Source organism: Lontra canadensis, unplaced genomic scaffold (assembly GCF_010015895.1).
Source record: "Lontra canadensis isolate GAN:19392208 unplaced genomic scaffold, GSC_riverotter_1.0 scaffold104, whole genome shotgun sequence".
Lineage (NCBI taxonomy): Eukaryota > Metazoa > Chordata > Mammalia > Carnivora > Mustelidae > Lontra > Lontra canadensis.
Window position 1 is genome coordinate 2727221 of NW_022631098.1, and position 13867 is coordinate 2741087.

Consider the following 13867-nt stretch of genomic DNA (forward strand, 5'->3'; position numbering starts at 1 on the left):
TTCATTCATATGCATTTGTCAGAACTTGAATTCATTCAATTTATTTCTAATTTTAAATTGCTATTTAATTTTCACCAAACATGAACCAGTTTTAGTCCCCGCTGAGAGTAGTTTTCCACTAGCTCGCTGAGAGAAGTTGAGGTTGTGCTTGGAGTGACCCTTGGAGAAATGAATTGGTAGAACAAACTGCGAGGAATGTGGTAAAAGTAAACATGCATGTGACTGAAACCCATCCTGTCCATGTTCAGTTGCTCTAAAGCTAGAGTCTAACTGGTGGTTACAGTTTCCCTTTTCTCCCAGAGAAATTAAAAATCTCCCAAAGATTGCAAAGATAGTCATGTGACAGAAGGGTACCTGATCCCACTCACTCTATGACTGTTTTATGAATTGCTGTTAGAATTCTCGCCCTTAACAATGGGGAGTTTATGACTTCGGTGTTTTTCTGCTTGTCAGCAGCCTGAAACAATTCTTATGAAACTGGCATGTACCATTTGGCAGTTGAAACCTAATTCATATTCAGGCCTTTTGGGAATGAATGACCCTCTTAAAAACTCCCAACTGTCTAATATGAGGTCTGTGTTCTTAATATCAATGTAGCCCCAAGAAATATAGTTGTACCAAGCATTAGTTCTTGACCAGGAACAAGATTCAGGGATGGTTGGTGGCTCATGGAATCTTAAAAGATATGACTCTTCTTCCAAAATGTATATATGTGAATACTAAGAATTTTTTGATGTTGTTTCAGTAGTTTTGTGCCTTCCAGGAACCCTACATTAAGAACTTCCGATTGAAAGCCCACTGTTGTCATATTACAGCGTCCTTACAAACCTCTCTAGAATCTTTTTTTTTTTTTTTTTTTATCATGAAAAAATTGTATTTAGATTTAGCCAGCTGGACTCAGTTTAGATGATCCCAATTTTGTTGGCAACATCCAAAGCATCATAGTCAGGGGCCAGCCGAACGTATGCCTTCTTCTCTCCATCAGGCCTGATTAAGGTGTTGACCTTGGCTACATCAATGTCATAGAGCTTCTTCACAGCCTGTTTGATCTGGTGCTTATTGGCCTTGACATCCACAATGAACACAAGTGTGTTGTTGTCTTCTATTTTCTTCATGGCTGACTCAGTAGTCAGGGGGAACTTGATGATGGCATAGTGATCAAGCTTGTTTCTCCTGGGGGCGCTCTTTCGAGGGTATTTGGGCTGCCTTCGGAGACGCAGAGTCTTGGGTCGTCGGAACGTAGGTGATGTGCGGATCTTCTTTTTTTTGTGACTGTGGACGCCTTTCAGCACCGCTTTCTTGGCCTTCAAAGCCTTTGCTTTGGCTTCGGCTTTGGGAGGGGCAGGGGCTTCCTTCTTAGCTTTCGGCGCCATCTTCGTAAAAGGGCTCCTCTCTAGAATCTTAAAAAACAATATTTTGTCTCTTTGACTTCAAAAATATTACTTACTCATTGTAAGACCCTTTTTGATTGGTAGAAAAAGGAAAAATTCTGTAATCCGTGCCTACCACCCAAAGTTTCCTCTATACATATTTTTTTATTAGTATGGTCTTCATAATTTACTGATTCATTGTGAACGCCTTTAAAGATCATTAAAATATTATTTGGGGGCTCTTCTATTAGCTTACATGTAAGATTCATTATTTGTGGTATTCACTTACGGATTTTGACAAATATATAGAGGCATGCATCTGCAACCATCAAAGTTAAACAATATAGGTACATCATCATCCCAAGAAATTCTTTCTTGCTGCCTTCTCCCAAACATCTGGCAACCGCTTATCTGTTTTCTGTTGTTTTTTTCCCCCCAGATTTTAATATAAATTGAATCTCTCAGTATATAGCCTTTGGGGTCCATTCTCTTTCGCTTGGCAAGGTGCATTTGAAATTCACCCCTGTATCAGTCCTTGTCATTGTTGAATAATATTCCATTCATCAAACTATTTACTACTTGGTTTACAAAGTAGTACTTTTATTTATTCTTGAGCTACCTTTGCTAGCATTCTGACATTGATAGTTTTAGTTCTGTTCTCTTTTGTGTATAATTTTTTGTTTATTTTTTTATTATGAATACACTGCTTCCTAAGGAGATTTAAATCTATTGCATATTATTGCCCATGTTAGAATTAATGTTTGGAGAAAGCAGAGGGATACCTAAAAAGGATGAGACCACCAAACTGTTGGAATGCCTTTTTGTTATTTGTACAGTTCTGCTACTAATGATGGTAAACATTATCACAGACGACTTCTCGTACTTTCTCATTTGATCCTCAAAGCAACATTGAATGGTAGATGACAGTGTTTAGATTATACAGATGAGGAAACAAGCTCCCAGAGTTAGTAAATTGCCCAAGGATACACTGCCAGCTGCCGGTAGGACAATCAAATCAGGGTCTTGTGACTCATTGTAGATTAAAGTGTTCATTATTGTGACAAAAATGGCAAACTGGAATTTGTACTTTGTTTAATATCCTATCTGATGTAACTTTCCTCTGGAAAGAAGAGGATGAGAAATAAAGATGATCAATAATAGGAAGCACCATTATTTAATAGGATATTATGAAATTGTTGCATTCTCAGTATCTTTCAGAGCTTTGTGAGATAGTCATATATTAAGTAAGTGAGTCAGTAAGCAATTTAGGAAGAATAATGAATTTTGTGTAAGGTAGTTTTAGGAGGAATTTCATTTTGTTGAAAGTCTTATTAAGGTTAAAATGCTGAATCATAGTATCTTCTGTCATGCCGTGTTTCAGATTACATTCTTCTTCTTTAGCAATGCTCAGCAAACAGCAAGTGTGCAAGTACATAGTTGTTGAGTGACTATTCCAAATTCTGAAGATCCTTCCAAATTTGGAATTTGCTCTTTGAGGCTTTGAATATTCATGTTCCAGCCTTTCGCCTGCCATTCTTAACTGTGTTCACTTCATGTATTATTTATATCACTTCCTCATAGCCTTTCAATCAGATATTTCTATTGTTTTGGAACGCTTGGGAAAATAGAGAGGGTACTGGATGGGATTTGGGTAAGCTTGGCTAGATTTAAGAAAGAAATTCTCTAAACAGGTAGCCTTTGCCTAAATTCTCCTCCTTGTTCCCCTGGATAATGCTTTTATCATTTCCCAACATCCTGTGTTCCCTTTGTGCCCTCAGTTTCCTCTATGATTAGATGGCCAGGGCTGAAATGTGTTGCCTTTCGGTAAGTGCCAGAAGTTAGGAAGGATATATTTCTGAACAAGAGCCCCATAACTGTTCAGTCCAGAACCCTTGACCAGAGTTCCAGATTTCAAGTGCAATTCAGCCAGTATATATATTGGAAGTGCAGAAAAGACACCCTTTGGCCAGATACCAAGCAACTGAGTATAAAAATCAGCATTAGGCCAAAGCCCAACATTGCTATTATGGAATAAATTTCTAAGAACCAGAAACTGAAAATATTCTAAAATATTTTAATGAGTATGACAACATCCTTATTAAAAAGTGGAGGAGTCAGGCAATTAAAATTTGGTATTATGGTCAGGAGCAGTGATCTCTCTGTCAGCTGCTCCTGTGTTTACTATTCTGCACATGGACCCTAGTAGATGCTGACTTTCAGCTTTTAATATCATTACCCTTTTGTGCTTATAGTTGAGAAAAACCATTTCAGTGATTTTTTTTCACTCAGGAACTTCCTACCTGCAATGTGTAGCTTGGGTAAATCTCAAAAAAATGAATCCATCTCTAACTACTGAAGATGGCTGGCTGGCTGTCTTTAGCAATCAGAATTTTTATTTTAAATTTCAAAACTATGAAGTATCATCTCAGTGCTTTCTTAGTTGTTTTGAAGTTTTGTTAGTGAGAACAAAATATATTTTGAATACCTCATTTTTCTCTAAACATTTTTTTCACCATCTTTACATTCTTTTTCAGGATCAGAAATAGTTGATTATGAATTTTGGGATTTTCCCTTAAGAAATTTTGGTGTGTCAGGGTTGGCATTCTGCTTTTAATTTATGCATTATGGGAAGTCTTTTAAAAAAAATCCTATATAGAATTAAGTAACTCAAATCTGAAGACAATTCTTAGGGCTTATCTTATATATTTTTGTGGAAAGCTACGTAGTATACAGGAAGGCAATCCAGGTAATTGAGACTTGGAGTTGATTTCCTCACTGATGATCACAACCTGCGAGCATGTGTGTCTCTCCATCCACGGCATGTAGTATTGCTTCCATTTCCACCCCTTAGCGAAATGATTGAAATAAAATCTTAGTCCCTGTTACTTTATAGACATTCAAGGTCTTTGGCCTAATAAAATATGCTATGGTTCTTTGTGTGTAGTTCAAGGAAATAATCTGTTTTCTTTCCCTCGTCAGCCTTCCTCTCCGCTTCTCAGAGGTGTTCTAGAGTTATGTCATTTTGTGTTTTCTTTTTATCAAGCTTTGAGTGTGTTACATTTCTTATTGGGCCATTTTGTACTCTCTCACTTTTAGCATTAGGATTTCACTTTTTGTTTTTGCTTTGGCTGTAGTTGTGTGTGCCCTCAGAAAGAAAAAGAAGTAAAGGAAATACAGCATGTATAGAAATGTATTTAGATGTACTGTCTGGCTCTCTCTGCTATCTGTCTGCTGAAGGAAGTTTAAATAGTATTCTATTCTAAAATGTTAAAGTTCTCAAAAGTAAGACCCTAACTCATTTATTTTTGCCTTCGCATGATGGGCTGTATATACTGAGCTCTAAGAAAATGATTAATTTGAGCGGAGGGAAGTGCTTGAGGTTCCCATATTTTTTGAATGAATGTAAGGGTCAAGGACTTGTTCATATCTGATTCCATAACTAGATTCTCTGTGTATGGATAAGCCCTTGGTGTGTATATTGATTGTTACTTGAAGTTTTCTTACATAATCTTCTAGAGGGAATTTTAAACACAATTTATTATTATTTTATAGGCATTATCACACATTCATTTTTCTTTACTGACCACTCATTTTTTTCCTATTAAGAAGCTGGTTGCATATTTTCCAAGCATCTGCAATTAAGCTTCTTATCAGCTTCCTTATGCCTAAATACTATAAAAATATTTCTGTTTTATACCTGAGGAATCTGAGATGTAAGTGGTTGACAATTATCATAAAAATCCTATGATCAGATCTAAATTGATGAGATTTCTAACTTAACCAGTGTAAAACCTTTATCAGTTGTATTTATACACTCATTAATAATAATAAAATCATATTCTACTTGAGTATTTTCACATTAAATATCTTTTTACTTATCAAATATTTGAGAACCTGTTGTATGCTTTTTGATTACAGTAGTGAGCAATTTAAAAAATATATTCAAAGAAGACAATTTAGGTGATACAAGCTTTAACATTTTGCGAAGTGGACAGTCTGCTATTGGAGAACTACAAAATGAGACTTATGGCAGGAAGCATTGATAGGATAAAGAATAAAGAACAAGGAAGAGGGAAAATAGTATCTGATTGATTGGGGCCACATAGTCTTGTTCTGGGTGAGAAAGCCCAGAGTTGGCTTGATGCTTGGGGTTAGCTGACTCAATATAGTGCATCTCTGGTCAAGCAGAGCATTTACAGGGAGCCAAGTTTTTATTTGCTCCCATGGCTCCCCAGGTAGGAGTGCCTCCATTTTGGGCCTGGACATTTATTCCAACAGCAGTAGCGGGATATGGCCTTTACTCCCATGGGACCTACTGCTTAGGAAGGAATACAGACATTAAATAGGGAATTCGCTCAAGGTATAGCACCGAAAAAAATATGCAGGAAGTTTTACTGAGGAAGTGATGTTTAGAAATGCTTAATCTAAGACCAGATGACTTGGAATTAATGAGGTGTTGTATAATAAAAAATATAATTGATCTTTATTCCTGGTTTCCAACACTGAACTTCTAAAATCTTTGGAATTTCCTGAGTGATAGTACTGTATTACCCATAAGAATCCCCTGTCCGGTGTACTTGAGTTTATGCAAATGAGGTGACTCAGGGCATCAAAAGGGGGCTTGGTCACTAGAGAGGCTGAACACAGGATTAGAGGATGGGAACTAGCCCTACTTCCTCTCTCTTGGGAGGAAGTTAGGCCTGGAAATGGAGTTATAAGAACTCTTGAACAGTAAGATTCTGAGAACATCCAGGTTGGTGAATATGTCACGGTGCTAGGAAGGTGGCACACCTGGAGAGGGCCTGGAAGCTCTGCCCCTCTCCCCACTCCATACTTTGTTCTATGCATCTCTTCCATCTGGTTGTTCCTGAGTTGTCACTTCTATAATAGATAAGCTGGCAGTCATAGCAGGGCACTGTACTGAGATCTGAATCATTCTTGAGAATTATCAGACCTGAGGAGGAGGTTGTGAGAATCCCTGAATTTGTAGTTGGCTAGGAAGAAGTACAGGTCATTTGGGGACCCCACTTGCACCTGGGATTTGATGTCTCGTGGGACTGAGCCCTTTACCTGTGGGGTCTTTGCTGACTCTGTATAGTGTCAGAATTGAATTGCTGGTACACTCATTTGGCATTGGAAAATTGGTGTTTAAAAGACACCACATTTGGTATCAGAGAACACCGCACATCAGACGAGAGTAAGTGGAAAAGGATTCTAGTAAAAAAATACCTGGCGTGACGTTGTTGAGATGGGAGGGGGCTTGTCTTGTTCTAGGACTTGAATGAAAGTATGTCTTAAAAGGTTGTAAGCAGGTGAAAACACGATCAGACTTCAACTTTAATGAAACAACAACAACAACAACATTCTAGTTACAACATAGACAGTTGATGTGATTAGAAGGAGGGGAAGAATGGTTACAGAGTCTGGTGAGTAGGCTGGTGTGGGGCTGCAGGCAAGAGACACCAGAGACATGCTTGGGAGACCAGGCCAGTCAGAGTGGATGTGGGTACATGCAGGGTACACTGAAAGCAGCACTCTGTGTTTTATGAAGCTCATAGAATATGCTTGATTCTGAAGAAAGAATTGTACAAGCAGCAAATTCAGAGATTTTTATGGTGAGAGTTGAGATTCAGGGTGATCCAGGAGAAGGTCTAGCATAAGTCCAGGTGTGTGTGACCTTGGTTAAGTTATTTAGTCCTCTGAATCGCAGTTTTTCATTTTGAGAACAAGAGCAGTAATTATCTTCTTACTTCATAGGGCTTGAAAATCAAGTAAGATAAAGTGTGTCAGAGCCCTTTGTGAATTTATTGTTGGAGGGTGACACTTCATATCTGTGTTTCTTGCCATCATCAAAACCGAAAACAAAGTAAAAGCTAGTTGTGTTACATTTCTTTTTCAGGTATTTTCTTCTGTCCTACTTATAATTGAGTCTTCCAAGTAACTATTTTAGGAAAAGCCATTCTTATTTTAGGTGAAATATTTTCCTCTGAGGTTCTGAAACTCTATCTCAGGAACAGCCAGTTCATAGAGGTGACCCTGATTTCTGTGTGTGAGACCTTCTTTCTTGGGCCTATAAAGAGAGAAGAGAGTAGTATAGGTGTGACACGGTCGCACCTATAGGTTCTTGTTTGGAGCTGAGGTTGGGGGGAGAGGTGGGCGAGTGATCAGTCAGTGAGGCAGGAGTGGTTGCAGCTTCCAGCCGGGAAGTACCTGAAGAGAAGCACGTTGACCGTCAGGATCTGCTGTCAGTTAGCTCCATGTTAGAGGAGCCGTGAGTTGAAGGCTGCATTCTGTAAGGTGGCAGGCAGGACCGGTGGAGCCAGTTCCCTCTTGACTGGCTGTTCCCCAGAAATAGCAGAGCCTGGCTTTCATGCTATGCTTCTCCATGGGTGATATCCTAGGAGAACTCATTTTCTCGTTAGGGTAGGGACTTTGCCTAGGCATCCCCAGAACATATAATAGCTTCTTTTTTTTTTAAATTTTTTAATTTTTTTATAAACATATAATGTATTTTTATCCCCAGGGGTACAGGTCTGTGAATCATCAGGCTTACACACTTCACAGCACTCACCATAGCACACACCCTCCCCAATGTCCATAACCCCACCACCCTCTCCCGACCACCCGAACCCCAGCAACCCTCAGTTTGTTTTGTGAGGTTAAGAGTCTCTTATGGTTTGTCTCCCTCCCGATCCCATCTTGTTTCATTTATTCTTTTCCTACCCTCCAAACCCCCCACGTTGCATCTCCACTTCCTCATATCAGGGAGATCATATGATAGTTGTCTTTCTCTGATTGACTTATTTTGCTAAGCATGATACCCTCTAGTTCCATCCACATCATCGCAGATGGCAAGATTTCATTTCTTTTGATGGCTGCGTAGTATTCCATTGTATATATATATACCACATCTTCTTTATCCATTCATCTGTTGATGGACATCTAGGTTCTTTCCATAGTTTGGCTATTGTGGACATTGCTGCTATAAACATTCGGGTGCACGTGTCCCTTTGGATCATTACGTTTGTATCTTTAGGGTAAATACCCAGTAGTGCAATTGCTGGGTCATAGGGTAGCTCTATTTTCAGCTTTTTGAGGAATCTCCATGCTGTTTTCGAGAGTGGTTGCACCAATTTGCATTCCCACCAACAGTGTAGGAGGGTTCCCCTTTCTCCACATCCTCGCCAGCATCTGTCATTTCCTGACGTGTTAATTTTAGCCATTCTGACTGGTGTGAGGTGGTATCTCATTGTGGTTTTGATTTGTATTTCCCTGATGCTGAGTGATGTGGAGCATTTTTTCATGTGTCTGTTGGCCATCTGGATGTCTTCTTTGCAGAAATGTCTGTTCATGTCTTCTGCCCATTTCTGGATTGGATTATTTGTTCTTTAGGTGTTGAGTTTGCTGAGCCCTTAATAGATTTTGGGTACTAGCCCTTTATCTGATATGTTGTTTGCAAATATTTTCTCCCATTCTGTCAGTTATCATTTGGTTTTGTTAACTGTTTCCTTTGCTGTGCAAAAGCTTTTGATCTTGATGAAATCCCAATAGTTCATTTTTGCCCTTGCTTCCCTTGCCTTTGGCGATGTTCCTAGGAAGAAATTGCTGCGGGTGAGGTCGAAGAGGTTGCTGCCTGTGTTCTCCTCAAGGATTTTGATGGATTCCTTTCTCACATTGAGGTCCTTCATCCATTTTGAGTCTATTTTTGTGTGTGGTATAAGGAAATGGTCCAATTTCATTTTTCTGCATGTGGCTATCCAGTTTTCCCAACACTATTTGTTGAAGAGGCTGTCTTTTTTCCATTGGACATTCCGTCCTGCTTTGTTGAAGATTAGTTGTCCATAGAGTTGAGGGTCTATTTCTGGGATCTCTATTCTGTTCCATTGATCTGTGTGTCTGTTTTTGGCATATATAATAGCTTCTTAATAGACATGTGTTGAAGAAAGGTGTTTTTGTAAGGCATCTTTGCAGTATTTACCAAGTGGCTCTCTTGGACCATATTTGATGTGCAGTTATGGTTCTGTGCATATTGATTTTCTGCAGTATATTATGTACCCATATAGTTCACGGAATCTGGTTGGTTTTCCCTCCTTAACATCTCTCAGACATGGGGCGCCTGGGTGGCTCAGTGGTTTGGGCCTCTGCCTTCGGCTTGGGTCATGATCTCAGGGTCCTGGGATCGAGTCTGGCATCGGGCTCTCTGCTCAGTGGGGAGCCTGCTTCCCCCCCTCTCTCTGCCTACTTGTGATCTCCCTCTCTCTCTGTGTCAAAATAAATAAATAAATAAATAAATAAATAAATAAATAAACATCTCTCAGACATGTCCCCACCTCCATTTCTGTGGCCGCTTCCTTCACTGAATCCCTCTTTTCAGCTGGATGATTATGGTTTTTAAACATATCCTACCTTCAGATCTTTTACCCTTCAACCACCCTTCCCATTGCTGTCAGGTATGGCGTCTCTAAGGTAGAAATTTAGTTACTTTCCTGCTAAAATGCTTAAATATTAAATAGTTCCTTTTTGTTATCAGTTTCTAGCCATGGTGTCCTAACACACTGAGATGTCACAGTTGGGAAGTGGGAGGTGTATCAGTATTTATGTTCTCATGGAGATAATCCCAAAAGGGGATAAAAATGAGTGTGGTGCTTTATGTTTTCATTATGACAATTAGTGACCTTTTTGTATGCTTTATTATAAATGATAGTGTTTTTATTTTAATAAATTAAAACTATCAAAGAGCCACATTGTATTTTTCATAATATAGATATATTTTATACTTTTATTTCTGACCGTGTGAAGAATGGACCAAAGGACAAGAAAGATCAACATAAAAGTGACTTTTTTCCATCATCCCTACACTTCTATTAGGTTGAGGTTGTTTCTGAAACGAATGATTGCTAACTTAAATTCATTTGCCATTGTCATGCATTAAGGTATGTAATGCAGTACAAACAATATGGTGATCATCTTATAAGTTAGGAAATAACAAAACCTGAATGTTGTTAATTGGAAGAGAGTTAGAGTAACAGAAATCCAAATAATATCTTATCTAGCTAAATTTTTATCAGTCTGAATTAGTATTTTCCTTCAAATAGTCAAATATGTACACAGGAATGCTGAGTGAGATATTTATACTGAGTCTCACTATGTAATTTATTTCTTCTATTATAGGACTTTTATGAAGTCCGCTTGCTTTATAATAAATGCTAAAAGAGCATATTAAATGGTACTAGATGTTAAAATGCAGTTAAATGAAATATTCTACTTGCAGTGTCAGAGCATAGATCTCAAAGCCAATAAAACAGGTAGAAATTAGAGCAATTCCCACAAGCAAGAAAACTATAGAGAAGGTGAGCTTAATTCTGCTTAAATCCTTGGCTGAGTGTCACGTGTTACAGGCTCAGGGGAGACCTGTAGGAAGTCAGACTAAAAAAGCAGCATTTGGCAGCCACAAGGACAAAACAGAGCTATAAGCAGCTGAGCACCATGGGTTAGAGAGTTTGTGGTTTGAATCCAAGCAAGATAACTGCCTAATAGAATACAAATCCAGTAGTCCTCAGAAAAACATGACAGAATTCAGTTTCAATATCTGCAGTGTCTATTTTTCTACAAAAATATTAGAAATGCAATTAGGCAGTAAAATGTGATCCATACCCAAGAGAAAGGCAGTCAAAGAAACTATTGGGCCAGATTTGAATTTAGCAGACTTCAAAGCAGCTATTTTAAATATGTTCAAAGAATTAAAGGAAAGTATGTTCAGAGAATTAAAGGAAAATATGGTATGAATGAATAAGTACAGAGATAATCTCAGTGGAGCTATGGAAACACTATTAAAAACAAAAAAAGCTGGGTAGTCCTAGAGCTGAAACACACAATTACTGTTTAAAAAAAAAAAAAAAAAAAGTGCCCATACATGCCAAATGGGCTCAAAAGTAGTTTGGAAATAGCAGAAGAAAGGAATAGCAAACCTGGAGTAGAAGTGACCCTGTCCAAAAACCAGAAAGAAAAAAGACTGGAAAAAGAAAAAGAACAAAACCTCAGGGAACTATGAAGTAGGCCAATATGTATGTCCTGGTAGCCCTGGAAGGAGAGATGAGAAAGAGGCACGCAAATGTTTGAAGAAATAATGGCCCAAACTCCCCAAATGTAGTGAAAAACATGAAATGATAGATCTGAGAAGGTTGCAGAGCCACAAGTAAGAGGAACACAAAACCATTCCCGGATGTATTCTAGTAAAACTCATCTATAATAAAGAGAAATGTTTGAAAACCACCAGAGGAAAATTGTTGCTTGTTGCTTACTTTTCAAGGGAAAAACTGAAAATATTTGTTGTTAATCATAAAATTTGACTTTCTGAGAAAAAAAATAGAATTTTGGAGAACTTGTATCCACCAGTAGCTTCGCCATACTTTGAAAGATACTTCTTATGATATTGATGGTGATATTAATAAATGTGATTTTAAAAAATATTGTAAAATGAAATGTGTCAGCACTTGAAGATTCACATCAGGAAGATCTGCATAAATTAAGTGAAGGAGTGTTTTCCAAAGAGCAGATGCATGATATTACACCATCACTTACTGGTTAAAGATACATTCAAAGTGAAAAGTAGACCATTGGATTTTACGGAATGGCTTCAGATTCTATATTGCAACTATTTATTTGAAACTACTCATCAGGGTTTGTTGTATTATCAAGGGAAAGTCATAACTACAGTTACTGGAAAAGGCTATTAAACTACTCCTTCCTTTCCCAACTATCTATCTCAGAGAGACTAGATTTTTTTCATATACTTCACCCAGAACAACACATTGTGAATGCAGAGGAACATTTGGGCATTCTGTTGTCTCCTTTTAAACTAGTTATGAAAGGGGCACCTGCGTGGGCTCAGTTGGTTAAGCATCCGACTCTTGATTTGGGCTCAGGTCGTGTTCTTGGGTTCATGAGATCAAGCTCTGTGTCAGGCTCCATGCTGTGTGTGCAGCCTGCTTGAGATTCTCTCTCTCCCTCTTCATGTTCTCCTGCCTGCCTCTCTCCCTCAGCTTACATGCACACGTTCTCTCCCTCTAGAAAGAGAGAGGGGGGAGAGAGAGAGGAAGGAAGGAAGGAAGAAGAGAGAAAGAAAAAGAAGAAAGGGAAAATACTTATTAAAGAAACTTGCAAAAATCTAAAACAATGTTCTTTTATTTTGGGAAATTATAACTTTTTCATAAAATATGACACATGTTAAAAATGTAGTGAATTTTGTTGTTACTTTAAAATCAATTTTTAAAAATCTTAGTCTTAATTTCTAATACAGTAAATTATCAGTAGATATAATCTACATTCACAGGACTTTGGAGTCCTTCATACTTTTTGAGTGTAAAGGTACGCTGAGACCAAATACTTGAGAATTGTTTTGAGTCTGCTCTGTCTTCAGATTCCTTTGAGAGAGCATTAGACTGGAAAATTGGAAATACCTTGTAGCCCAGGAGATTAGTGCTTTTGAGTATATGATGACATTGTATTTTGTTGATATCTTTGAGTATTTTCAAGTGGACCATATAATATGCTGTGCAGGCCTTTGCTTACTGCATTTGATGGCAAGTTCCCCCCCGCCCCACCTTTGCTACAGTTTTTTCAGGCCTGTTATTTTCAGCTGGGAGCTTTACCAGGAAAGCAATAGGGGCCTTTTGCAGTGATGACTAATCTTTCTTTCTTTTTCCTCTTCGTCCTTTTGTTATGTTTAGATGTTATCCAGGGAAAGCTGTTCAGAAAGTGTTAGAGGCCCTCTATCATGGCCTTGCACAGTCACTTGCTATGCTATTCTGAGTTGTTATTCACTTCCTGGGAAAGAACATTAAACATTTGAAAACAGAATCATTGACGTTTGTCTCATATGGTGTGAAGAAGAATTATAAAGATGGTAACTGAGAGAAACTCATCCAGAATTTTTTTTAAGTCCTACTTATAATCTGTTAAATGCATGTGGTGATACTTGTTTGGTTTTGTAACCTAGTAGATAAGATGCACAATGTGCCAAAAATAAATTTTCTATAAGGGATGGTCATTACATAAATGTGTAGTAAGCGTATTTTAACATTACATTGCTTTGTTCTTTGACAAAAATAAACCACTATAAAATAAAAGCAAAAAAAAAAAAAAGAGCCCACCTACGTTCCCACTTGCATAAAACGGAATTATTCCCACATGGGGATAATTCCATGTGTTACTGCTTCATCTATCTCTTGGTATTCCTCTCATTTTCCATTGTTTTAGTGACTTCATACTTACACTTGAATTTAGAACACTCCTTACTATTAATGAACTTGTATTGATCTGATTATTAATTTTAACACTTCGATTACTGTGATCATAAAGTCATCGGACAAAAAGAGAGTTTCTCTACCCTATCATCTGACCTTTTATATCTTCATGTAATATTCTGGGGGGTTTTGAAATTCACATGTGTATGGATAGGAGCACAAGAAAACTTTATTTTATACTTTATTTCTTTG

At 37.9% G+C, this 13867-nt stretch overlaps 2 protein-coding genes across 2 annotated transcripts in view; one reads left to right on the plus strand and one right to left on the minus strand.

The window, feature by feature from the left end:
• The window catches only part of DDX10 (DEAD-box helicase 10), a 268604-nt gene that overhangs the window by 214833 nt on the left and 39904 nt on the right, over positions 1-13867 (plus strand). The window lies entirely within an intron of this gene.
• On the minus strand, positions 903-1384 carry LOC116855608 (60S ribosomal protein L23a). The gene has a single exon (XM_032838468.1). The coding sequence runs from the start codon at positions 1371-1373 to the stop codon at positions 903-905; it is 471 nt and encodes a 156-aa protein (XP_032694359.1). The 5' UTR covers positions 1374-1384.